The 25,585-nt window shown below is 41.0% G+C and overlaps 3 protein-coding genes across 5 annotated transcripts in view; 1 reads left to right on the top strand and 2 right to left on the bottom strand.

Moving 5' to 3' along the window:
• Window positions 1–16,536, bottom strand: part of usp13 (ubiquitin specific peptidase 13) — a 45,303-nt gene extending 28,767 nt beyond the window's left edge. For all 3 annotated transcript variants that reach the window (XM_083767721.1, XM_083767722.1, XM_083767723.1), the window contains exons 1-9: window positions 16,376–16,536; window positions 12,970–13,095; window positions 7,503–7,563; window positions 4,923–5,044; window positions 3,369–3,511; window positions 2,748–2,932; window positions 1,949–2,046; window positions 1,291–1,481; window positions 348–419 (exon numbers count right to left, since the gene is read on the bottom strand). In XM_083767721.1, the coding sequence (XP_083623847.1) occupies window positions 348–419; window positions 1,291–1,481; window positions 1,949–2,046; window positions 2,748–2,932; window positions 3,369–3,511; window positions 4,923–5,044; window positions 7,503–7,563; window positions 12,970–13,095; window positions 16,376–16,486 (1,109 nt within the window). In that variant the 5' untranslated portion in view covers window positions 16,487–16,536. The remainder of the gene's footprint in view (window positions 1–347; window positions 420–1,290; window positions 1,482–1,948; window positions 2,047–2,747; window positions 2,933–3,368; window positions 3,512–4,922; window positions 5,045–7,502; window positions 7,564–12,969; window positions 13,096–16,375) is intronic.
• Window positions 16,537–18,345: 1,809 nt separating this feature from the next.
• Window positions 18,346–22,043, bottom strand: ndufb5 (NADH:ubiquinone oxidoreductase subunit B5). Its single transcript, XM_083767802.1, has 6 exons — window positions 21,889–22,043; window positions 21,331–21,413; window positions 20,888–20,954; window positions 20,707–20,768; window positions 19,727–19,833; window positions 18,346–18,559 (listed from the first exon to the last, which is right to left on the bottom strand). The coding sequence occupies exons 1-6, from the start codon at window positions 22,004–22,006 to the stop codon at window positions 18,439–18,441; spliced, it is 558 nt and encodes a 185-aa protein (XP_083623928.1). The 5' UTR covers window positions 22,007–22,043; the 3' UTR covers window positions 18,346–18,438.
• A 273-nt stretch (window positions 22,044–22,316) lies between these two features.
• mrpl47 (mitochondrial ribosomal protein L47) lies at window positions 22,317–25,428 on the top strand (the record flags this gene model as incomplete). Its single annotated transcript, XM_083767801.1, has 7 exons — window positions 22,317–22,447; window positions 22,594–22,742; window positions 22,842–22,902; window positions 22,997–23,093; window positions 23,186–23,316; window positions 24,730–24,825; window positions 25,077–25,428. The coding sequence occupies 7 exons, from the start codon at window positions 22,317–22,319 to the stop codon at window positions 25,183–25,185; spliced, it is 774 nt and encodes a 257-aa protein (XP_083623927.1). The 3' UTR covers window positions 25,186–25,428.
• Between the last annotated feature and the right edge of the window lie 157 nt (window positions 25,429–25,585).

The raw sequence follows: 25,585 nt of genomic DNA, 5'->3' as shown, positions 1-25,585 counted from the left end.
GACATTGTTTGTGGCTCAACGACTAATATCTATTTCCTGCCATGCAAAAGACCCTTCTCACTTTTCATCTTGGCAAAAGCATTGGCTTTCGACATATGCAGCTGAGAGACATCACCTTGCTACAAAATGTACCATGTATTTACTGGTTGTCCAATAATAACTGGATTGAGATTACAGACTTAACTTTTGCAAATGTATCTGTATATGAATCTCTAGAACACAAAATTAAAAGCTAACATTTATTCATCATTAATGCATTGGTCATAATAAAGTGTTTCAGTTACTCTTCAAATCATGATATGTTTGCATCTTACGGCATGGGGTTATGTAATGTTAGAATCGCTTACATTTGTGTGGCAAAATCCTGGGTGGGGTCAAGGGGTGAGTAGTCATATATCCTCTGAAGACTTCCCACATACCTGAAAATACACAATACATCCAATAACAAATTCACATAGAGCACATGTGAGGCTACATGGAAATGCTAAACCCTTGGAAAGACTGTGTGGTGATACTGAGAAGTTACTAACACACACACATCTGATAGTGGTGACTATGATGCAGGTGAAATTAACAAATGGACAACTTGAACATAGAATATAATTTAGTTATTTCACACCCAGGCATCAGCAATAAACGTTATTATTACTGGGCAAGGTCACAGCAGACAATGTCTCTCATTAATATTTATTCGACAAAGATGTTTCCATTCCTAGTCATCACAACAACTCCCAAAATGTGCACCACTTCACACAACCATAAAGACTTTTTGCAAAATATATCATTCCAGTTCATCTTTTCCAATGCAATGTATAAAGAATATATAAAGAAACACTTGAACGGCTGCTGACTGATTAGATGGACTATATATAGGTTTTTAAATATATTTTTTATCCCACGATTTTGTAACCCATTTTTCACCCCTGTGTCAATCATCTAATGTGATCCTGGGCTCTACACACCCTCCACCAACCTAGTCCCCATATATGGGGGACTCATGCTTCCTTCATGCCTGAGTGTCCAAGTTGCTCCTTTACACCTGACAGGGGGGAGTTTCCCTGGTTGGACTATATTAACATACATTTGTACAGTTCAATACTGTAATTTGAGTTGTCAAGATCATTGACATCTTAGAAAATGTTTAGCATTCACAATTTGGTGGAGCAAAACCAGCACATTCTACATGGTACATCACTAAGCAATTACTAAAATTGTATTAAATCCGTCAATTAATTAATCAATAATTCAACCAAAAATGTCCCCCTAAACGTGAGGGCCGTATATACTCACATCCTCTGGAACTCTGGGATGCTGAAGAGGACCTGCATGACTGTGCTCACGTAGCAGCTGGTTCCCAGGTTCTTAACTCCTGTGTAACCAGAGCCATAAACTGGCTTCAACTTCATCCCCGACTCCTGGATCACTTCCCATTCACTGACCCGCTGCCGCACATGGTTGTCTGTGTGATGGCCATTCTCTGTCTGAAAAGGGCCAGCGAGAGGAGAGAGGTGGTTGTGAAGTCTTTCTAGGGGCCTTGGGCTCCTTTGGTACACATATTAGCCCCAAACCCCTTGATTATTATGTCTGAAAAGGGCCATTCCACAAGGGTTTTCATTTTAATGTCTGTAATCGGACAATTGGGGCCAATCACGTCATTTTCAAATGATCGGAATCGGACCGGGAGCAAAGAAACGGGAAATCCCTAGTACAAAGCCATCTTATTTACTCAAGAGGATGTTCTTGTATCGGCACGTAAGCCTTCCTCAGCATAACGAGTAAGACTGAGGAAGGTCTATGTGCCGAAACGTGTCTATTCGTCTATTGGTGTGCAGATGTTTCTTCCTTACGTATTGTCAAGAATCTGTACCCAGTTTACTCAAGACTACCTCATTTGAGTTGAGCACGCCTTACCCTTGAAGCTGATTTACCCAAACACAAGTCAACTTACCTTTTGTTGCATCTGTAGCATGTCTATTCCAAAGTGTGATAAGTGTTCTGATATATGGGGATCCAGCACTGCTTCTTCCTCTTCAAATGAATAGACATCTGCAGGGAATTAGAAAACGTTACCCACTGTGTATGCCTTGTATATAGAGCGTCACAGTCCCGTCCCCTTTCATGACGACACCAGGCCCAGGAAATAAATCCCAATGCATTTTTCCCATAGACATTTCAAAAAGTATTTATTTAAAGACCTTTTAAGCGTCGTACGACTACGAAGACAACTCGAGTCGTGACAAATCATGACAACAAACACAATATTTTAGACCAAACAAATAATTACAAAGAAGAAAAACAAAACAAAAAGTGTTGTAACCTGCCGTTTTTTCTACTTTCTAATTCTTTGTTTGGCCCAAAACATTGTGTTTATTGTCATGATTTGTCACGACAAGAGTTGGCTTTGTCCGCGGCGTAAACGTCTTTAACTAAATACTTTCTGAAAAGTCTATGAGGAAAATGAACGGGGATTTATTTTCCGGGTCTCTCGAGGGGGCGGGACTGCGACGCTCTATAGTGTGAGAGAAATACACAGTATGATGCAACCATATACTAACTTCAGTGTGATGCAACCTATAATAACCTTTCAATTCCTAGATCTCCAACATTAAGCAGCCAGTGCTGTGATATCTTATTGCACTTCGACTGACCTTTAAACTATGCATGTATACATATTCTACTGCATGTATACATAGTTGTTATGGATGGTACCCGTGATAAGCCTTCTTTTTCATGATAAGTTCACACACCTGCTCCATCTGGGGTGATGGTGTCCAGTTTGACGGCGAGAGGGAAGTTGCTCTCTCTGTAGTGATCCAAGGCATGGCCATTTCCCCCGCTGCCATCGAAGAACCATTTCCCACAGAGCACTGCTCCATCTGTCAGGTTCAGCCAAAGGTTCTCCCTCATCTCACACTTCTGACACTTCCAGCCACTGGCAGCACAGAGACAGAATCTTTCCATTTTAATCGCTGACATTTGACTTCTCACTCAACACCATCGCAATGATGAAGAATAACATATATATGTCAAAATAGGTCAAGGACGTTGAGCTCTTGGTGAGAGGTTACATTTTTGAGAGCCTCAGCTGACCCTAATGTCTGCAGCTGTGTGGCTGTTGTAGAGTTAGTAGAGGCATAATGTAGAGTCATATATGTGTTCACATAACAGAACCAAGATAAATTATCTACAGTATCAGGTATCTATTTACATAACTGCATGAAACCTAGGTAATTTCCATTGTCCAATAACATCATCAGAGTTATGGCGCACTCGTGTGATCTTGATCATTTGGTGAAAGGTGATCATAAAACTCAACCTGAGGTGTCTTAAAGGATCAGTTCACCCCAAAAGAATGTGGCGTTTCTTACCTGGGTGGGATCCGGACTCCGTTCTCCTGCTGTCTGAGACTTCTAGCGTGTTTGGATACCTGAATGTCCTCATCCCATGACTCTGGCTCCTGCTTCTTGTAGGCCGATGGTGAATTGAGCACCGCATCACAGGCTATCGTCACCTGGACAGTGGAACAGATTTTTGAACGTTAAAGGTCCGTAAACACTAGTAGCGTTTATTTCACGTGATTAATTCACATTCAGTTAAACTGCTGTTTGTGTTATGAGAACATGCGCAGATTATAATGAGGCGATGAAGCAACGTAATTATTTTTCGAAACAAGGTGAGAATTTCAGCGCAAATAACCTGTATGAATGGAGACATCACGAAAATAAAGGTTTGGTGTGAAATCATCGCGATAAATTGTCATATCGTATATTTGCGTCGCTCCTGGTGTGTACTGTGTATTGTGACATTAAGTGTTTTAGTAAAAGTGGTATAAACTATAGATTATTAATAAATAAATACAAGCCGTAAAACAAAAAAAGACATCCAACTAAAAGAAAAGTCTAAGTCAGTTCTGTTGTAGCCTTTTAGATCCAGGCTGAGATCTATTGTTTAAAGTGGTTGACGGTGAAAGCTCCTCCTGAAATACACAGCAATGCTCTAACAAAGGTTTTTCAACTTTTGTTTCACCAGAACTCTTGAGTGCCTCAGCCTTTGGACTTTCCTTCTCTTTGCAAAATGTTCATACGTTAATAAAGCTTTTTTCACAATACTGTCCCTTTGTTGGGACAGTGACAACATGAAGCATGAGCAAAGGGTGGTCTAACAGAGGGGAAGAGTGAAGCATAGTCACAAATGTTGATAAAACCACAACCTATAAGCTGCTGGAAGGAAAGACATCTATGGCACTGCAGAGGAAAACAAAGAAGCAAGCAGCAGCAACATGTACAACGATCTCAAATAAATCCAAATCAAGCACAACCGGCTTAATGCTTGCATGATACCCAGGAAAAGACCTCAGGTGTTGGCATGAATTATGAATAACGTCAACACAAGTTTCGTTCAATACAATAAATAATGCATGCACAAAACTTCAAACAAAAATCCAGGCATTATGAAATACACACTGCATGCCAAGATGAAGTATCCCACACAAACACATGCTGCACAAAAGAGAGGGGCTTAAAAATAGCACCAAAAGCATTACAGCACAACACCGGCACATAGGAAAACAAAAGCAGAATAGCACACAAGTTGACAATGTACAAAAACAAAAACACAAGTGCACGGTATAAGTATGGATCTACAGTATATTCAACATTGAGCCTAAAGTTGTAAGTGTGCATACTGTATATCCATATACTGTATGTGTAGTGCACCAGTGTTTCCCTCTAAAACTTGACACTGTGGTACATCTTTGGCAATTTTTGCCAAATGTTCCCCTCACAACCAGGATGAAGGGTTAAGTATTTAAAAGTAAGTGCACCTGAAATTAGTACTAATGATTTGGCTGCCCTTCTATGGAGGACATGGTGCAAAATAATAATACAAACACACACATGCCTGGACAGCACCAATTCACTAACCAATGCAGGCAGCTCCTCAATATTTGGTAAAGGGATCTCGAAATGGTCTGGGAATATGACGAGTTTGGCCACATCTTCATACTCATAGTCTTCTCCGTTAAAGTCACGGTTTAGCTCTAAATCTTCAAGGGAAGAAGCACACATTCATGGTTATAGTTTGACAGTAGACTGCACTGACGCTAAAATACCCCATCCATTGATATTGCCTAGAACTGTTCTAATGTGAAACATTTTTTTTTTTTAAGTTTAGTCTTTAGAGCCTAAATTAAGGCTCTGATCATATAACACAAACACACGTGTAGCCTATGTGTAAAGATTTTCCAAACAATTCCAAAATAGTGAAAATAGCAGATCTACAAGCTCACAACTATTTGTTGTGAGCCAGAGTTGTGTGCTTGCTTGTAGATCAGAAAATGTCACCAGGTGACAACAGACCATTTCATTCCATATCAGTCCTAATGATTCACCAATTAACAGATGGATTCTTGGACTATACAACATGCATTGAGATAATCCTCAACATAGAGATTTGGTCATGAACATTTATTGAAAGACAAGGTACAACTATTTGCCCTTAATCACTGCTACTGTCTCAAAAGCATTACTGGGCTACACAGCAAAACAAGACCACAGTTTAGACCCCCCCACATGGCAAGGAAAAATAGCACTAGAATAAACCTTGCCATGATGGTCAAAGAAAATTATCACAAATTAGGGCATCTCATTCTCATTCCAGGGTGGGCAAGTGTGAAATAGGTACAGCATGGGACATATTAAAAAACAAACAGGAGCTAGGACAGACACAAGTATTAAACTAAACATCTATGCTGGAAATTTGGCCGGACATCAACAAACTATACACAATAGTATGTGTGACAATAGTATTGGTTAAAAATACTACATTTTAGGCATTTATGAGCAGGTAATGTTTGTTGTCTTGCTCAAGTATACTTCAGAAACCTTAATCTTTGACTGTCCAGTCAAAGGTGTTTTCTTTTTCTTTTTTGCAATTAATTAGCCCGAAAATATATGTTTTGTGAGTGTTGGTGTCATGAGTACATTCACACCAAACACGAATATTACATGGCGATGGCCATGAAGCGACAAATCTTTGAAACAAGATCAATCAATCTATATGAAAATATACACATTTTTGCATTGTTTATTCGTCACACACCCGTGTGTAACAAACTTTCAGGGAATAGTGTGTGTGCCACCACAATTACTACTAGACCCCTATCCACACACCTAACATTATTCATTATGATCTTTGAAAAAGACCAAGGCTATTGAGATGACATGAAAGGGTTACATGAAAATGGTGCACATTTCTATGAGATAGGTCATGCCTCATCATGGATCCCAAAAATTGAAAAAGTAAAATTGGCTTGGAATGACATAGGGCAAAGGGACTGTTCTCAAGATCAATCTCCATATACAGCTGTCCAATCTTTACTGCAAACCAAAATTGTGTAATGACTCATGAGGAACCATAGGTAATGGTCTGTGAACCCCCGGGGTGTTATTGTTATTGTGTCCTCTGGTTTCCTGGTGACGTCCAAAGTAAGCCCCAACTTGCTGATTAGATCATCACACTGGTACGGAGATGCCACAAATACAGCAGTTGGTCTCATCATCATGACTAATAGGAGTGACTGACATGGAATGGGAGACAAGATTCAAAATGGAGGCCAACAAGAAACCATCACAGATCCCCAGAGTCCAGAGAAACCGTGTCACTTCCAATTCCGACGGTCTGATTCAGGGTTTAATATGAACAACTTGACCTAATATACAGTTCACTGTGGCGGCAACAGAACGCCAAGTGCCAGGAGATTAGAAAACAGGGATGTTGAATGTGTATTCCATCAATGGAGCCTCAGTGGAAGGAATCCTTTACGCCGTCAGACTGTCATGCTGTCGTTGAGACAGAGAGAGACACCTGGTCCCCTCTGAGCCGGCCTGCGTCATGGCTGCCAGTGGCAGAAGTGTGTCAGGCTAGGCTGGGACGGGGCATTGACGGGCGGTGGCAGCTGGGAGGCACTGTAAACCCCCACCAACCCAAGCAGGAGGGGAGTGGGCCAGCCTGGGCATGTGGCACTTTGAATTTAGACCGTTACCAACCGCATATATACAAATAAATGGGCTATATTTAAACCACAAGAGGAGAAGGAGGGGGTGGGGGGGGGGCTCCACATGGGAAATATCTGTTGCTTTGAGCAAGGAGACGGCAGTGTAACAAAAACAATAACAATAGAGACTAATGGAGAATTGTGATTGTACAATCATCCTGAATACAGATGAAAATAATCAAACAAACATGCTGTTGTTAAACTTGTGGAATATAAGCATTCAGTCCAACTTTATTTCCTGCTGCAGTGTTTGCTATAGTATCAATAGCTTACAGGAAAAATAACTTGGGCAAGCTTGCTGTTCCATATAGCAATGCAAAAAGAGCTAAAGTGAGACAGAACAGTTTTTCTTGTTCTGGACTTTGATAAGAACAAAGATAGCAGAAACAGCCACACTAACGACAAGGAGTCCAGTTCTGTCTGTTTTGCAGGCCGGAGGACTACCTACCTAGAAACACTTTCCCATTTCTTCTTCTGGGGATGGTGCCTCCTGCAGCACCTGTGGATTTCTGTAGGAAACACAAGAGAAACTTCAATGGAGCAGTAGAACACTTCAAAATAATCTTAAGAAATAATGACATGAAGTGCCATATGAGTACATTTAGAGAGTCCTGATGCTATAGTCATTTTGTTTGAAATAGATGCTACATGTTCTGCTCAGTGCTCACCAGGTCAGTTTACAAGGCAAGGGGAAACCCCCATCACACCATGGGCAAAAGACAAGAGGAGAAGCTCAGACTAATCAGAGGAGGGCAAGCAGTTCAGTGGTCTAGAATGGAGGCTATGTATGGTTAGCATCATGACTACACACATTTCCAAAACATTGGTTAAATAGATTCATAATCAGAATCACATCACAGCTGTACAAGTAAGAACGTGTGTGAAATTCGTTTTTATGCATAGTTAATTAGTTCCCATCGTGTCATTCTTTCCAAGAAAAACAAGAAGGGAAACAAAGAGAGGGTGTTGGGGGTAGGAAATCAAGGCAGGAAAGAAGAAAGTTTGAGCACTTTTACCACAAAAAGTACAAGTAAAGAGCTTCAGAAATGTACAAGCTTGTTATAAAAACGGCACAACTGTAGGGTCTCTCTTATCTTATTTACAGGCTGTACAACCAAGGGGTCTCTTTTCTCACAAAATAAATGTACACATGGTGTGTGTATATATGGTGCGTGAGCACTGAGCAATGAGCAGCATAGCAGCCACTGTGTACTGTTGTGTACTGTGCATTCTACAGTATATACATATGGTGCAGGCACAGGACATTATTCAAGAAAGATGCAACGTTATTCAAGGTGCAACATTATTTAAGGTGCATATAGTCTGCGGGTGGTTCAAGAAGAGCTAAAGTCCAAGTCAACTAGTCCCTGGTATAATCCACAGTAAATTCAGGAAGAGCAAAACAAGAAGGTCTAAGGCCAACCTAACGACAGGGGTCTTTATTACTTTTGTGTGTGATTTTTTGAGTGGTGCAACCACTCCCTTACGGAGCTATGTGTGTGGGTGGCTGAGTGGGTGGCTGGGTGGGTGGGTCTGAGCACGAAAACAGCATGGTTGTTTTTCACCACCTGTGCGCAACCTAACACACACACACATATTAACCGTATATATATATTTCGGGTGTGCCAGTACAGTACAGTACAGTAGAGGGTACAGTAGAGGGACCCCCACACGGTAACTCTGTCATTTCTCAACCGTTTCGGACGCGGGGCGTCACGCCGGAACCGGCCCGGCACCCTGGGTGCGTTCCTGTGGGTCCCCCCTGTGGGATTTTTTTCCAAAAGTCTGCACCACAAAAGAAATACATATCAATGCCATTGCTGTCAGTCAGAAACCTTGTATCTCCATCTTTCAAGTTTTTCATTTGTCATAAGTTAATGTTGTTGTTGGTCATCCCTCAACCATTTAAGCCCTACTTTATAGTTTGTTGCACATTGGTTTGACGCTAAAGTAGCAACGATAGCTGATCTACAAGCCCTCAGCTTGGACCAGTCGGCGGTTGGGCTGACCCACAGATAAAGTCAGAGGGAGAAAGATGAGGCTGGCAGCCTGGCAGGGCTACTAACTAACTACTAACTACTAACTAACTAACTACTGTAACACTCAGGGAGCCGAACCAGGGAAAAGCCAGGAAAGGCAAGAAGCACACCACTTGACACGTGTGACATCTTAGCTAACACAACACTGGAGAGCTCAAGACGCTGATGTTAGGTGAGTGTAGAGGGCAATGATTCAGGAGTCCCGAGTTGGTGTTAGCTAGACTTCACTCTCGCATCGCATCGTCCAGAACCGCTGATTATTGTATATTATGTATATGGGTATATACTGAGGGATCTCCATATATGGGCATAAAAGAAACAAGGACTGACAGATACAGAGATCTCCATATATGGGGGATACAAGGGACACAGGTAGACATATCCATGGGCACAACAAGGACACAACGGGACAGACAGGTGTACAAGGGAGGGACGCATAGCGGCCAGAACCTCTGCTTTTTCAAACTTGTTGACAGATTTTGCGTAAATGACATGCACAAAATGATGATGATGTCAGGCTGGAAGTGGTTAGAGACTGTCTGTGTTTTTTATAAATATTTGAACCAATGAAAGGTATCAACAAGTGAACTTGATTAAATAATAACTGCATTGGGCCACAGGTCCTCCTTTCCATTTCCTGTAAGGTAACCGTTTTAGAGTTTTAGACATACAGTACAAGGTCTGCCCGACAGCAACGATATGTGTGTTGCCTTCTGCCAGTCGTCTCCTCTTTCCATTTTACAGTCTATGCTATCAATGCATTCTGACTTTGCTGTTGCTCAATACTATGGTTGTTGTCTGGTGGGGCGGCAATAAAATCGATTGCTAAACAGTCTCAGGTCTGCCATCAAAAACGTACTTATCAATACACCCTTATGAACTGACAGTGACACATAATATATGTATATAATTTAAATTAATAGACGTGAAGCACTGTACCACACCACCATAGAACCTGCCAAAGCAGTGTCTGGAGACTAAACAACCCAATGCCACTGACTGCTTTGCTTCTGATCCAATCAGCATCAGGTGGCTGCCCATCAATTGAGCAACAGGCTCGGAGGCGGATGGACAGACAGACCAACAGAGAATGCTGACACACTCTGGTCTGAGCGCACACATGGGAAAAAACATGAGAGACACAGGAGCCAGCAGAATGTGACCAGCTGTTTCTGGCCGGATCGAGGCATGAAAATAGAAGCACTTTACAGAGGGAAGTTTGTGTGGGGGACCAATTAGGACCAATGAGGAAGCAGCTATTGCCTTCTTTGTTTTTAACTGATAACCTGTGGTTTCTGGTTTAGGGGTTTGTTGCTTTCAGTGTTATGCAAGTAAAGGGCAAGTATTGTAATTTACAGTCGGGATTTAATCAGATTATATTACTTAATGTCATAATGCCATGGTTATTGGTTATGCCCTCCACAGGTTGTTTGGTTTGGGGATTTAAAAACATAGTATGTCGATGTCAAAAAGTGGCTTCAGCTTTTTGTGTAAATTCCTAACTGTGACATGGTGACAAAAATAAAAGTATTGTTGCATGGTTGGTGCTATTTCATTTGAGTCTATTTAAGTAATACATTAGGTGCTTCTGAAACATTTAAAGGGCCTCTTTCTGTGAGCCAAATGAATGAGGATTGGATGAGGATTACCCTGTCACTTAAGACAATTATTTATTTAAAAGAAAGGCATTTACTAACATCAACAGCATCAGATTTTACAGTACATTTCCCAAATCGCTATGCTCACTCGAGAACCACCTGACCGATCAACTTGAAATTCAGCGTGCGTATCTTCGAGGACATGAGGCAGTGATTCAATGGATCTCCAAAAAAGAACAATTTCACAAATGCCAATATGTGAATTACCCTGATCAATATGACATCATAGTACTGACATCATACTGGTACTCTGACAACGGGTGGGGCATTCATAACCAACTTGCATCATTCCAGAGTAGTTCTACTTTTCTAAAATTATGGATAATAAAATGGAAGCTTATTAATTGGTTTAAATGTCAGCGTCCAGCATCAACTTCTTAGGTAGTTATTGAACTAGTTATTGCACTTTTATGGCTAGAAGGAAGCATGCCAGTGTGTACAGAGATCAATTTATCATACACAAAATATTTGGGTAAATTATCTGCAATACCTTTTTTAGGAATCTGATGAGAATAATATCCAATGGGCAGGAAAACGATTTCATATAAGAAATGTTTTTATCTGCATCTATCGATTATTCTATTGATTACTGTGTTGATTAATGGAATAATCAATTAAGCACTTACTGTAAGCATAATTTCATACTTAGCCACACAAGACCTGGGAGCATATGGGACACCAAGCTCTCTTAGTCCTTGGGCCGGGTGAGATATCGTTGTGAGATATGTTCGTCTGACATCCAGGATTGATAAAATGTGTGATAGCAGTTTCAGAAGGGCGGCTGAATACCATTTTAGGCGTATACTCTGATTATTCAAAACCACATAATTCATTTACAGGATGTGACACTGTGAGTGCCACATCCAGTACCAGCTGCATTATTATTATCTGCGGGGGTCCGCTACAACTGCCTCTGTGACAGTTTCAGCGCAGTAGTTTAGGTAGGAACCAAAATTATCTTAAGGCGGAACTATTGTGTTCTGAGTTGTGGTGTGCACATACATCGGCCAATGAGAAAACCAGCTGGATTACAGGACTAGAGGACTACTGGACTAGCTTGCACATCGATTATAGACTCAGCTTGCTATTGCATAGCATCTGGTAAAAACCCAGGTGTTCAGGAGACATTCAAACAACTTGGCCAGACTTGGGATGTTTCCTTGTGTTTTGGGCCTGTAAATGTGCACAAGTATGCAAGCTTCCTAACTGCAGTTGTCTCAGCAGCAATGGCTTGAGATGTCTGCAAACTCCAGAACTGTGCAAATCAAGTCAGTGCCTATACAATTGAACAGGACAGTTCTAATGAGGAAGAGGTTGCGTAGTTCAATATAATTGACTGCCATTGACATCTACGTCATTTTAAATCCAACACACAGACTGCCATTGACATCAATAGACGTCATTTGATGTTTTCAGTGGTTACGATAGCCTAGAGTATGCTCTTCCGCAACCTGTGAGTTAATCTACTGCTTCCGGTGAAAACGTGATCTAAAGAAGTCCAAAAGGTTTAGTGTAGTATTATAGGACATTTTGGATCCAAAATGACCGTGACATTGTATCTTTGACACATGACACTGCACTTGAATTGCTTCAGTCACCTCATAAATCAACTCAGCACCCCAGAAAACCTATACTTTGATGGCAGAATCATACAAATCAGCCCATTATTAGTTACCGGTATGCCATTCACCATACAATTATTTCCATCATATATCAGATAAGGGCCGAAAACAAGTCAATCAGCTGCCATTTTGACATTGCTATCACATCATTTAATAAACTACAGATATGTAGCAATACAAAAATCACATTGTCCCTTTTTATGGAAACGATATCCGATAATGAGGCATCTGGCCTATGGACTATCTGGGTTCAGTGGAAATCTGCAGCCTCTCCATTTAATTTATAAAATGAACAAGAGACTTTCAGAGGATGCCTCTAGTGCCTGACTAGTAGGCGGTGGGTTGATCACTGAGTCAGTGGCCTGAAAGAGCACCCTGGAGTTGACACTGAGAGGCAAACATATAATGTTACCTCTAATCCAATACACGCACGCACGCACACACACACACACACACACACACACACACACACACACACACACACACACACACACACACACACACACACACACACACACACACACACACACACACACACACACACACACACACACACACACACACACACACACACACACACACACACACACACTTACCTGTTGGACATGTCGTTTGAGGTGCATGTACACACTCTGTCCTGTTTTGCGGTAATGTCTCTCCACATGTTCCCTTCCAAAGCCCAAGAATGTGTTCATGCACACATATAGGCCTCCCTCAGACTCCTGCAGGAAATAAACAAACAAGATGTAATGGCTTGACCCGAGTTTCCCTTAATACAAAAGTAAACTTAACACAGGAATACCCATTAACAAAGAGATTTACTAAGCTGGTAAATGTATGGCCTGGTCTATACATATAATATCAGTATAATGAGTCATCATGAGGGGTTTAATGTCTTATTGTGATATACAGTAACTTAAATATAATTTCCTGATAGTAAAAGCTACATTTATACAGAACTTTGTGGAACTTCATATACAATTATTTTAGCTGAGTAAAATAATCATCATGTCATGATCATCATGTCTATTACTAATGATCATTTCAAATGTGTACAAATATCTTCAGAAAACACCAACTCATCCCTGACATAATAGAGCACATTATATTATTGAGGTATTCTTGTTAACTACATTTCGTTAGTCAACCAAGACTATATGCAAGATTGTATACATGAGCAATTTACACATTTGGCAATTAAATCAGCTAATCAATTTGTCGACAGATTCTATGACTATTAGTCGACTAACAAATTATTTAGTCGAAGATAGCCCTACAAAAGCATTGTGATTAGGGATGGGAATTATCGATTAATGCATTCATTGATAGTTGATAAGTTTTGATAAGCTTCTCGATCGATTAACCGGTTAGTTGATAATCGGCAATTAATTTAAAAAAATGGAGAATCTTAATTTCCCTCAATGTCTAACATAAAAATCTACACTTTGCTGATATACAGAAAGAATACAAAAGGCATATATATTCTTAATCAAATAGTTATTTGACCATTTGCGATTCAGGGCCAGGCAATGGCATCTTTGTATGAGAAATAGAATCAAATGAAAAAGGTGCAATGTCTTGTCTGTCACATCACATGCAAAAGCAGAGAGGTTTCGATTCATTTGATTAGTTATTAACTATTACGTTTAATTGATTCATTTCTTAACAGCGATTAATCGATTCTAGATACATGATTAGCAAGTATGGCACGTGCAGCAATGATTTTGAAGGAACACTCAACAAAAGGCTGTCACTTTTAGCATTTATATTTAGTTTGGACTTTTTAGCAAAAGGCTGATGCACACATCAGAAGGCTAGTGACAGGTGCGTAGGGAAATGTAGCCTACATTAAAAAGGGTATCTTTAAAAAACAAAGGAAAAGTCCCGCACACCGTCAGACACTTGCCAAAATGTTGCTCTTCATTAGGACAGACATTGTCTGTCCTATATTTAGTTTGGACAACACGCCATTGTAGTTGAAAATACAGTTACAAATATTTGTCCCAACTAGGGAGTCTACAATGATGCATTATCTGGGGTCTGGAGTCCAAAAGTATGAATTGATATGGCTTTATTTCTTATGATTCTTTGAACATAAACAACACGTGTAACATTTTATAATATGCCCAGAATGTGTGGCAGTAGCCTGTACATAAGATTCACTGTATCCCCCACTACACTGCATCCTGGCAGTTTGACAAGATAAACAGACTGCAATTAGAGAAGATTCCACTTAGAAAAAGCCAATAAGTTCAGTTTTGGCACAACATCGCAAGTTGTGTCTTCTTGTATCTAGCAGTGAACATTACGATTAGTCAGTCATTTCAAATAATGACATCATGTCCTCAACCTAGTTTGTGGGAAATGTGCCCATGCAGGCAAAGAACCCGTTTATTTTGTGATTGTGGACACTGGACAAGAGGTATTGTATCAGTTTACAACCTGGTAAGTGGTCAAATTATTCCGCTAATATAAGCCAGTGCTTTCTTGCAGGTGTCTTATTTGGGCGGATACAGGTCAGGATAGGTGGGCACTAGGGACATCTCGATGTAAACATGGCTATTTTGAGCAAAATGTTTAAAAAAAAATATATATGCATTAGAAACATTAGAAACAACAGGTCTTAACTATATAATGTAAAGAATACATGATGCAAAGATGCACACAGTACATTATTATCAGACATAATTGTATCCTTCAAATTCTTGTTTATGGCCCAAAATGACTGGATATACAGTAGATTAGACCGTAACTGTCGAATGTTTAAGCATGTTCTAATCATGTAAACAGTTAAAAAAACAATTTAACACTGAGGTGCCCTCTTCCTATCCCGTTACCATTTGGCTGAATGAAAATAAAAGCCTGGTTAGCAGTGGGTACCGAGGCTACCATTTGGCCTAGATCACTTCACAAAGACCATTACAGGATACTGGTGTTTACACTGTTGTAACACTTCATGAGACTTCAAAAACACAGCCTGCAACAACTAACAGCTACAAATGATGTTTCAGGTAGGATACTCAAGACCCCCAAGTTATAAAATCAATTCTCTGACAGAACATTCTACATGTGAATGGGTAAAACAAATAAAAAATAAACATTACCATACTTATATCTAGACCATAGCAGCCATAGCCTATACAACTTTGAAACTTTCAAGTGGCTCAGGGTGACATATGAGCTTCAACAGCACTGGGATAAAAATAAACCAGTCCTCAGAGCGACATGATGAACTCCAGGCAGCTGAGTCACCTTTAAAATTGGTGAATGAAATTGTCATAATGTAAACCGTTTTGTAGCGCACAAATTTTGCTTTAGCCAAATTAATTAAAAGAAATATCCACTGAATTAAATGTGAAGCTAGAACAGTGATAATCTGTTTCTACAAGTGAACCACAATAACACATTTTCCAGCTCAAATAATTCAGACATTTTTATAAGAGTAGGCCTTTACATATTCAAAGCTGTCAAAAACGGTCTGTGTATGGCTGAAAAGTCCACACACCGTTGTTTTAGGTGAAAAACTCTTCACTCTGTCACCGATATTATTAGGCATAATTTCACAGATAACAGACTATGCCATGTCGTGGATTTCTCAAAAACGACTAGTCAGCATTCCAGGTAGGGAATTCAGGTTTAACAATTAAGATCAACCAGAATTAACAGGGTACGATTGTGAGACCACGCAGGTGTTATTATATAATATGGTGTTAACCGATTGCTCGCTGTAGTGTAAACCCGAATGAAGTCAGGCCTGTTCACAAAGGAAACCCCATCATGCTGCCTCTCTGGGATGTAAACAACGATTTAATTATTTATTTCCAGCAGACCCACGCTCATGTTGAACACAAACACACACACACACACACACACACTCACACACGAGCGTAGGTAGCACTTCACGTGTTGGTACTGTTAGTGCAAGCAGGAGTCACACTGGGATGAGTAGACACATATTCCAGAAACAACCATATATCGGACGAGGGGGGTGAGGACACTTACGGGAGAATCGAAGGAAAAGGCACATTCGCTCTTGAATACCCTGTCTCCTGTTCTGGGGACTCTGATGGTGGGCATGTACGGGACCAGCAGCTCTCCTAGGTCTGCAGCCATCTTCACATTCCTGCTCCTCGCACCACAATGCTCCGGGAGTCACCAGAGCAGCGGGGCAGTCAGGGCAGAGGATGCTATTTTTAAAGCACTCTGTCCCGACATTCCTCCAGCGACGGCCCGGGGGATGTGACGCTGAAAAAATATATATTGCACGGGGGCGCACTTACAACCCCGGGCTACCCCGTAGACGTAGTAGAAATATTAACAGCAAAAAAAATCGAATTGTGTTTTTAGAATACCCTCGTCTTGCACACGGAAAAACAGTGCTTATTTGATGCGCATTGTGTAATTTTACTAGCTGCATGGGCCCAGCCAGCATATATCTCTGGGCCACTCCCACCACCCAGGATGATTCATTAAGCTACCCACACAAACACTACACGTAGCACACCTCCCTTTAACCATGAGTGCAAAAAGAGCAATACTTCTACATGCAATAATACATTTTATAGTGGTATATGTATATAATTTATACAGAACTATCTGAAATATATCAAATATCGAATTGTTTCCACTTCGGTGTGCCCAGTTCTTTGTATTCATAATTTTAGTGGGTGGGAAGTGATTGACACATTAATACAGCATTATGTATTTTTACCTACCATGCAACCAAGGCGTTCACTACAGGGCACTCTGCTCAAGTCTGACCTGTAGTGGATGTTCCTATTCATTACAACAGCCATTGGCCAACTATTTTTACCTTTTTCTCCCAAATTAGTCATTATGCCAATTCCATGGGGCACGGTGGCACAGTTGGTAGTGCTGTCGCCTCGCAGCTAGAAGGTCTGGGTTCAAATCCCGCTCGGGACGCTGTGGGTGCTGGCGGCGCGTTTCCTCCTCCGCGTCATCAGTGCCCATACCCGAAGGAGGTTGCATGCCCAGGATCACATTAGATGATTGACACAGGGGGTGAAAAATGGGTTACAAAATCGTGGGATAAAAAATATATTAAAAAAGAATGTATGCCAAATCCAAATGCCAGATCCCAATACATGTATGTAATTTCTACTGCTGATGTTCCCTATTGGCTCACCTGCAAGTGATGAGCCCCCACTAGGAGGATATAGTGCATGAGGGGGAACACTACTCCCTTCAACATGGCCCAAAATGACAGGCACTGCCCCAGCCCATAGGAGATAACAATCCTTCCATGCCTGGCTTCCGTCCTGAAAACACGGCCAATTGTGTTCATGGATGCTCGGCCATGCCGGCACCATGGAGAATTCAAATCCCGTTGTGTTCATGGAAGCTCGGCCATGCCGGCACCATGGAGAATTCAAACCCTGTTGTGTTCATGGAAGCTCGGCCATGCCGGCACCATGGAGAATTCAAACCCTGTTGTGTTCATGGAAGCTCGGCCATGCCGGCACCATGGAGAATTCAAACCCTGTTGTGTTCATGGAAGCTCGGCCATGCCAGCACCATGGAGAATTCAAACCCTGTTGTGTTCATGGAAGCTCGGCCATGCCGGCACCATGGAGAATTCAAACCCTGTTGTGTTCATGGAAGCTCGGCCATGCCAGCACCATGGATAATTCAAACCCTGTTGTGTTCATGGAAGCTCGGCCATGCCGGCACCATGGAGAATTCAAACCCTGTTGTGTTCATGGAAGCTCGGCCATGCCGGCACCATGGAGAATTCAAACCCTGTTGTGTTCATGGAAGCTCGGCCATGCCGGCACCATGGAGAATTCAAACCCTATTGTGTTCATGGAAGCTCGGCCATGCCAGCACCATGGAGAATTCAAACCCCTCGACTTTGAAGTGGTGGACAGGAACTTTGACCAGGCGCCACCCATGAACTGTGAATGCCATTAAATCTTTTCAAACAATTAGTAAAGATCCTGCAAGACACAATATCAAGATACATATACTTTATTTATGCAAGATCGGAATAATTTACAGCGGTGAGATTCCTCACAATGACGTATTTGACAGTAGGGTAGTTTGGTTTAATTGTCAGGTGTTGATTTGTGATCGTTGTCGATCAAACTCTTGTCGATGGTCTCCACCTGGAACCACGGACCATCTCCCCTGGTCCTCATCTGTCGACGTACCTCCAGTTCTGACAATCTGTTGAAAACACACACACACACACACACACACACACACACACACACACACACACACACACACACACACACACACACACACACACACACACTATCATCAATTTTCAACAGTGGTCGAGATCATGGATTTCATAATGCCACGCCAGACTTCCTGGTCCTCAATTGCCATCCCCAGTTCCTCAGCTAATCTCCGGCATCATTGGCTTGATCTCAGTGAAACTGTGCAAACACTACCTGGATGCCAGAACTGACCCTCTGGCCACCAGGAGGCCATTTTTTGCTAAATACATTTTTTGATAGTACTCCTACAGATTTTGTCCAATCATCACACAAAAAGGTACACATTATCTCTATAGTCATTAAATGAAACGGGTCTTTCAGATATTACATCCTGGCTTCCAAAATTAGCAGGAGTGCTCCGATTTGAACAAAATGCCTCAAATCATGAACACAGCGTGCAATTTCCGTGACATTTTGACACACATTCCCACTAGGCCCAGTAAGAAATGCAACTTGAAAATGTTCAAATCCGCCACACGGTGGCCCTATAACAGCCTTTGTGTTTTTAGGTATAATATAACTGCACCAATCTGTGTAAATCAAGACGGACATTGCTGGCCCAAAATAACCTCCAGACCTGTGCTCCGTGGAGCACATTTTTAAATTTATGAAATACATTTGAATATAGATATTGTTATTGGCGGCCAACGCCAAAGCTCTACCTACTGTGTTGCGTTGCGTTCAGTTCAGAGTCAGATGGCGAAAAAATAAACTGGGGGTGAATGGGGATGAATGCAACACAACGCCGGCACCCGGCAGTGGAGAACCCTTCATGATTCATTAAAAAGGGAACATTCCCTGCATTGACGCTGATGCGACACCCAATGGCTGCAGTGGAGCTTTGGCTTAGATGCAGAATTGCAGATATGGCATATTTCTATTTTTTATTATCAAAAATAAATAATTATGCAATTATTTGTAATTATGCTAATCATCCATGTAATATATTTCTCCCCCTTCTTTCACATGTCATTTTAATGCATAAAAAAAGAACATAGTCACTAAGAGTGCATCTAATCAAAATACCTTGATATAATCACCCTAACTCCCTTTCCCTGTACAGAATGTGTCAGTAATGTGTTCAAAATGTTGCGGTAATAATACTCACCGCATCTCTCCCTTCTGCTGCTCAATGTGGATAGCTGCCATCATCTTCTCGTAGTCTTTGACAGGGCTGTCGTAAATGTTTCGTGAAATCCATCTGGTGATAGGGTGCTACAATCATAGAGGAAGGCAGACATATTGTAAAATGTTAAATAACAGCAAACTACTATTGAAGTACAATAGTGACTACTGTCATTACGGCAAGCAAGAGTGTAGTACTGTAGTTGTTTCCATTTAACCAGTGACAGCCTCCCTAAGAATACATTCTGTGGATTCATTTCTTAGAATATTACAACTGTAACTGTTGTCACGGAAACGGTTAGTGGCGTGACGTCAGGCCACGACGTCACGCCGCCACCCTATAAAGTACAGCGTAGAAGACAGATCATTGCAGTTCTACAGATTGAGATAGCGAGAGCAGAAGAGAGAATCCCACTACCAGAGGCTCCCACAGTGCTACCAGGTGAGGATAGAAAGACTCCTGAACCCAATATACCTGTTCACAGCATTTAAGTATAGTGTCATAAATGCGTATCAAACGCAACCCATATATATCATACAAGGATTATCTAAAATAACTGCCCTTTAATCTCACAATGCATCGTGATTTGTGACTCAATACGGTGATCTGCTATTTTGATTTCTTTTTTTAATTAACCCATTCTGAACGGGCACCCATTTTGGTGTCAGCATCATGTTATGCTTTAGCTATTTAAAAATAGCAGATCTACAAGCTCATATCGCGCCACCGAGTGGCGCGATACGAGCTTGTAGGTCTGCTATTTTTGAAAAATCGAAGAGCGACTGACATTTTTAGAATCTGATCTCAGGTCAGAATGGGTTCATCAGACCAGTGTGTGTCCGGCGGAAACCTCGTATGAATCTGATCTCAGGTCAGAATGGGTTAAGACTTTTGCCTATGACATGCCCAGAATTGGGCCACCAAGTTGAAAGTAGTTACTGTACGTATGAATGAAACTATACCTTATAGTACTCCCAATGTTCTGGTTCATAGCCTTCTGGGATTTCAGCCAGTTCTGCCTCACCTAAAAAAAAAACACACACACAATTGCACTCCGGATTTCAGTTAAATCAACACACACACACACACACACACACACACACACACACACACACACACACACACACAAAGATGTTTACTTACCAATGAACACATTCACACATGTGACAAGGACTGCCACTGGAATCCCAGTCAAAAGAACGTAAAATTTCTGAGAAGAGTAGGGAAGAAAATGCAATTTCATTCAATGAAACGATGTAAATTCTGCATCTCTAAATACATGAACACTAAGTACATGTCTAATGTTATCTGTTGATTAGGTGCTGTGGCCTTGGTATGCAGCAGCAAATTGTCAATGAATGATAGACATGCATGCTTTAGTAGCACAGTCAACAATTCAGTATATCTTATAAAGAATACATAAATGACAATGAGTGCATAGGTATCGTATGGGGTCACAGACCTGAGAATAATTTCTGATAGGTTATATTATGTGTTTACAAGGTGGAACATATCATCTTGATGTCAAGCAATTTAGTTATTGGTTGGTAGATGTTTTGTAACTGAAAAGCTGCTCAAACGCTCACCAATAAGTGGAGAAACCGTCGGTCATAGAAGTCACTGGGTTTGACCACAAACATTTTCTTTCCATGACCCCAGCGAACAGCAACTGCAAAACAAGGGTGACAAATGCAACAAACAATATAAACATGCACATCATATTTTATGACAATCGTTGGAAAGTACTCCTTTGCAGCTACTTAATGATCCTTTCATCCCTTGTGAAGTTGTGATTATTTCACAAGAATCTTTTACTTAATAGCCTATAGTAGCCTACTTACTTTACACTTATCTGACCACTGTCTGGAGTCTGGACTTGTCTTTGACCCATATAATTGAATAAAGCTGTAGTCAATATTACACGCAATAATACATGCTACTATGCAGAAACGGTAGAAAACAAATAGCATCACAGACACTGAAGGCAGGACAATAGTCCCAACTCGGCCAACTGTAGTGTTCTGTTGACAGCAACAAAGCTATCGTTAGCAACAAGCTAATGAGCCAACACAAGGTCATGGAGGCAGATAACCTACATTAAGTTAAAAACAGCCCAGTATGAAAGCTGTCCTCGTGTCCTTTACCTTTGTCTGTCCGCGGAATGGTCCTGGACAGCAGATTCGCCGCGTTGTTTCCATGTTTGAGAGGATTCAGTCTGGCTGCAAAGGCAGCAGCAGACCGGAGAACACTCATGCCCACCATTACTGCTGAGAACGGATGGTCATTGGTCCAACAACAAGACTTCTGATTGGTTGAAGTGTATGTGAACTTGTGAAGCTAGGATGTATAATACAATATAAATTTACCATAGTTATGTTAGATTATTATTTCATATCAATTGATATAATTCTGAATGTGTATATTTTGCAAATGTTATGATGGTATTTAGCGAATATACTGAATATTTCGATTTTCCATTCTCCTATTTGATTCACATTTCACCCAATGAAAATATTGCTTTCTTTAGAGGAAATGCATTGTGGGAAATGTGAGACGGATATGCGAATCAAAGATGGCGACGACCTCAGCTGGACGCGTTTTGACGCTTTGCAAGCAGTTTACAAACGTTATTCGGATCTCCTCAGCGACATCAACACAACAGTCTGCTCAAAGCTTGACTACATGCCACTCCTATGGTAACAGGTAATGTTCTGTTGCGTCAGTGACGCTATTAATATAATAATACAAACCGTAAACCATCGCATAATGTTGTGTGACTGATGCTGCTCATTCATGTTGTCATGGCGCCTGGGTGATGTCCTCTAAAACCAATCTGTCGTTCCCACCAGGCAAAAGTCCTCATTCAGTTCGCCGTCTTGGCACGGTCACATCGGTGCTGTTTGGCTATGTAGACCCTTGCACACAACCGTCTGCAGAAGGGGACTGGAGGAGTTCTTTGACCTACCTGAGAACTGGGGAGAGGACACAGTAAAATCAGGTAGGCTAAAATGATATACCTTCATGTCTATTCTTCGGACAAAAAGCTTTGGTGAATGGAAATATAATAATTTGCTTTGGCTCATTAAAATGGTTGTAGGTGCACCATGGGATGCCAAGCAACTGAGGACAAAAAGCAACGAAGACTTGCATAAACTTTGGTAGGTGCAGGGAATTACGCAGCTATTACTGTATGAGTACATGATCACAACGATGTTGTTTTTACATCGATGTGTAACTTTCATTTTAATTCAGGTATATACTCCTGAAAGAAAAAAACATGCTCCTCACCATTGAGCAGGAGTCAAAACGTCAGAGAGTTGCGATGCCCAGCCCAGAACGATTAAAAAAGGTTGGCGAAACTTTGATTCAACATCCTCAACAGCTTTATTTTGGAGGGTGTGTGAATTACACTAAAATTGGTAATTTCTTTGTCCTCCCTAGATTGAGCGGTCAATGGCAAGGCTGGAGAGAGTGGTGACGGAAAGAGAGACGGCCCTACGTTTATTACAGACCGGTCAAAAGAAAGCCCAGCCAGGAGGGTGGAGGAAAGATGTATTTGGACGAGTCAACTGGTGAGTACTGAGTAGTGTGTCAGTTGCACATCACAAGATATATAGGAGTCAACTGTAGGGGTGCAACAGTTAATTGAACAAATTGGAGCAGTTGAGACGAATAACGGTCTAAGTCCACACTAGCTCTGGTCCATAGCTCTAATGCGTTGCATTTAGAGCTATGTTACTCTCGACTTCCGCCGCTCGCATGAATGCAGCCAGGCCAGCCTCTAATCTTTAGCGTAAATAAAAAGAACGTTTTAGCTACTCACCAAAACAAAGGCGGGTTGTGTCATTAGAAAGCCTACTTTCCTTAGTGGGAGCACTCTGAGCCCCCCACCACACGTATAAACGGTACTTTTTGGCCAAAAGGGGATTTTGTTTCCACTGGAAAAAAAGTACTGCGCCTTCTACCGATATTGCCCAGAGAATTGCCTCATAGAGAATATCTTTCCTTTGGGGGAAAAAAATGATGAGTAGAAAAAACGTTATTTTTATTTACGCTAAAGACTAGTGCACTACTTAGTTTAGACAGTACTTGGTTCAATGACTAGTCTAAACTAAGTATGCAGTTATGCATCCCCTAAAAAGGCAACGCATTAGAGCTATGGACTAGACTCTAGAGCTAAGTCCACACTAATTTAATATCCATAATGTATAAATGATAAGGGGTCAGGACAGCTAGGCCGTTTCGGGGAGGGGTCAGAATAAATTATAGATTTAGACTTGTTCGTCTCAACTGCTCAATTATACAACATAATCGACAATTCTATCGTTTCGTTTTGGGCAAATATTTCGACTATAGCTATTGGCTACAATTGCTGATCTATCCTCTCAGTGCATTGCAATGAGGGCAAATCGTACTTTGCCCTCATGTAGTATCCAAAAAGTCTGATATTTAGGTGTTGGAAAAAGTAGACTACATACCTAACACCATCACCTTCATGGTCTACTCTGTGCTTTCTTCACCTTCATGGTCTACTCTGTGCTTTCTTTTTTAACTGCACTGTATTCGACTAGACTAACTAGAGCTTTGCATTCATGCCAGAACACCCAGACAGACCTGATAGACGAATCCACCGAAGGGAAACCATAACTGCAGTGTCAAACAGCATTAATGAGAGCCAATTGACACAGCAGTTATAATTGCGCCCAGGGCAGCTCTCTGCACATTCGTCTATAGGTTTTCACTCGGTGATATAATTTCATAGTAGCTTTTGTGAGTTTTAGATTCCAAACGTGTATGAAAAGTAGTTATCAGCCAAATCTGAGGTGATCACACATTACATAAATTCACATCGTTTTCATGATGTAAACACTTGGGCATGTTATATAGATGACAATTTCAACATAGCAATTTACCAAAATTTCCAATGACCTGTGCATCCGAAAGCAGATTTCATCATTCATTTAAGTCATTTTCTTTTTCCATAGGTACAAATTCAGAGAGTATGCAATTCCTTGGTACATGAACAGGGCACACAACAAGAAGACGTTCTTCACGCCACCATTCGTTGAGCCACACATTAAGTAAGATGTTAAACTTATCATGTGTTCAAGTTTCATGAAAATTATGTTATAAGACTCTTCCGTAGAGGACTTGACTTCTGTGATGTTAGGCACATTTATTTCTCAGAAGGAAGTTAAAAACTTGGTCCTCATTTAGCCAGGGTCTGAGACCTCATCAAGCCTGAGTTATACTTTGTTTGAAAAGATCAAATATACAAGCTCACAAGTTCATAAATCAGGCTTCAGTTGTCATGTGTCACTCTGTTTTTCAGGCTCCGTGTAGAAAAACATCTTCGGGCGAGGGCCAGGAAGATCAACCATGAAAAGAAAAATCTGGCTGTTCTCAAGAGCAAGTTTCCTCTCATGAAGGTTTCTTCATGAGCCATATAAATACATTTTCCCTTACTCCTATTTTCAACAGTTTGACTGGTTCAACCCAGTTGGAAAAACAAAAGATTTTGAATAATAAATCACACCTTCGGAACACAAGCATGCTGGTATTTTTTCTTAAAATGACCGTAACTGTGGTCGTCTTAAGATGTTGAGTTCAAGAATACAAAGTCAATTGTTTATGCAGCATAAATGTTGTACTGTCTGTATTGTAACTTAATGTTAAAATATTGATAAAGTTATTGCGTTGTCACAGACTGAGTTTCAGTTCAAGCATGGCCAAAAGCATAAGAACTGCGATGGTATTTTGTAAGGCAGATTAAATGAGCCACCTGGCATTTTGTTTGACTGATATTCCTTCTGGGAACACGTGCCCCTCCGGTTGTGAATT

This window comes from Protomyctophum parallelum (genome assembly GCF_964188405.1).
Source record: "Protomyctophum parallelum genome assembly, chromosome: 6".
NCBI lineage: Eukaryota > Metazoa > Chordata > Actinopteri > Myctophiformes > Myctophidae > Protomyctophum > Protomyctophum parallelum.
Note: the sequence above shows the minus strand (reverse complement) of the source record. Positions and strands in the feature narration are given on the sequence as shown.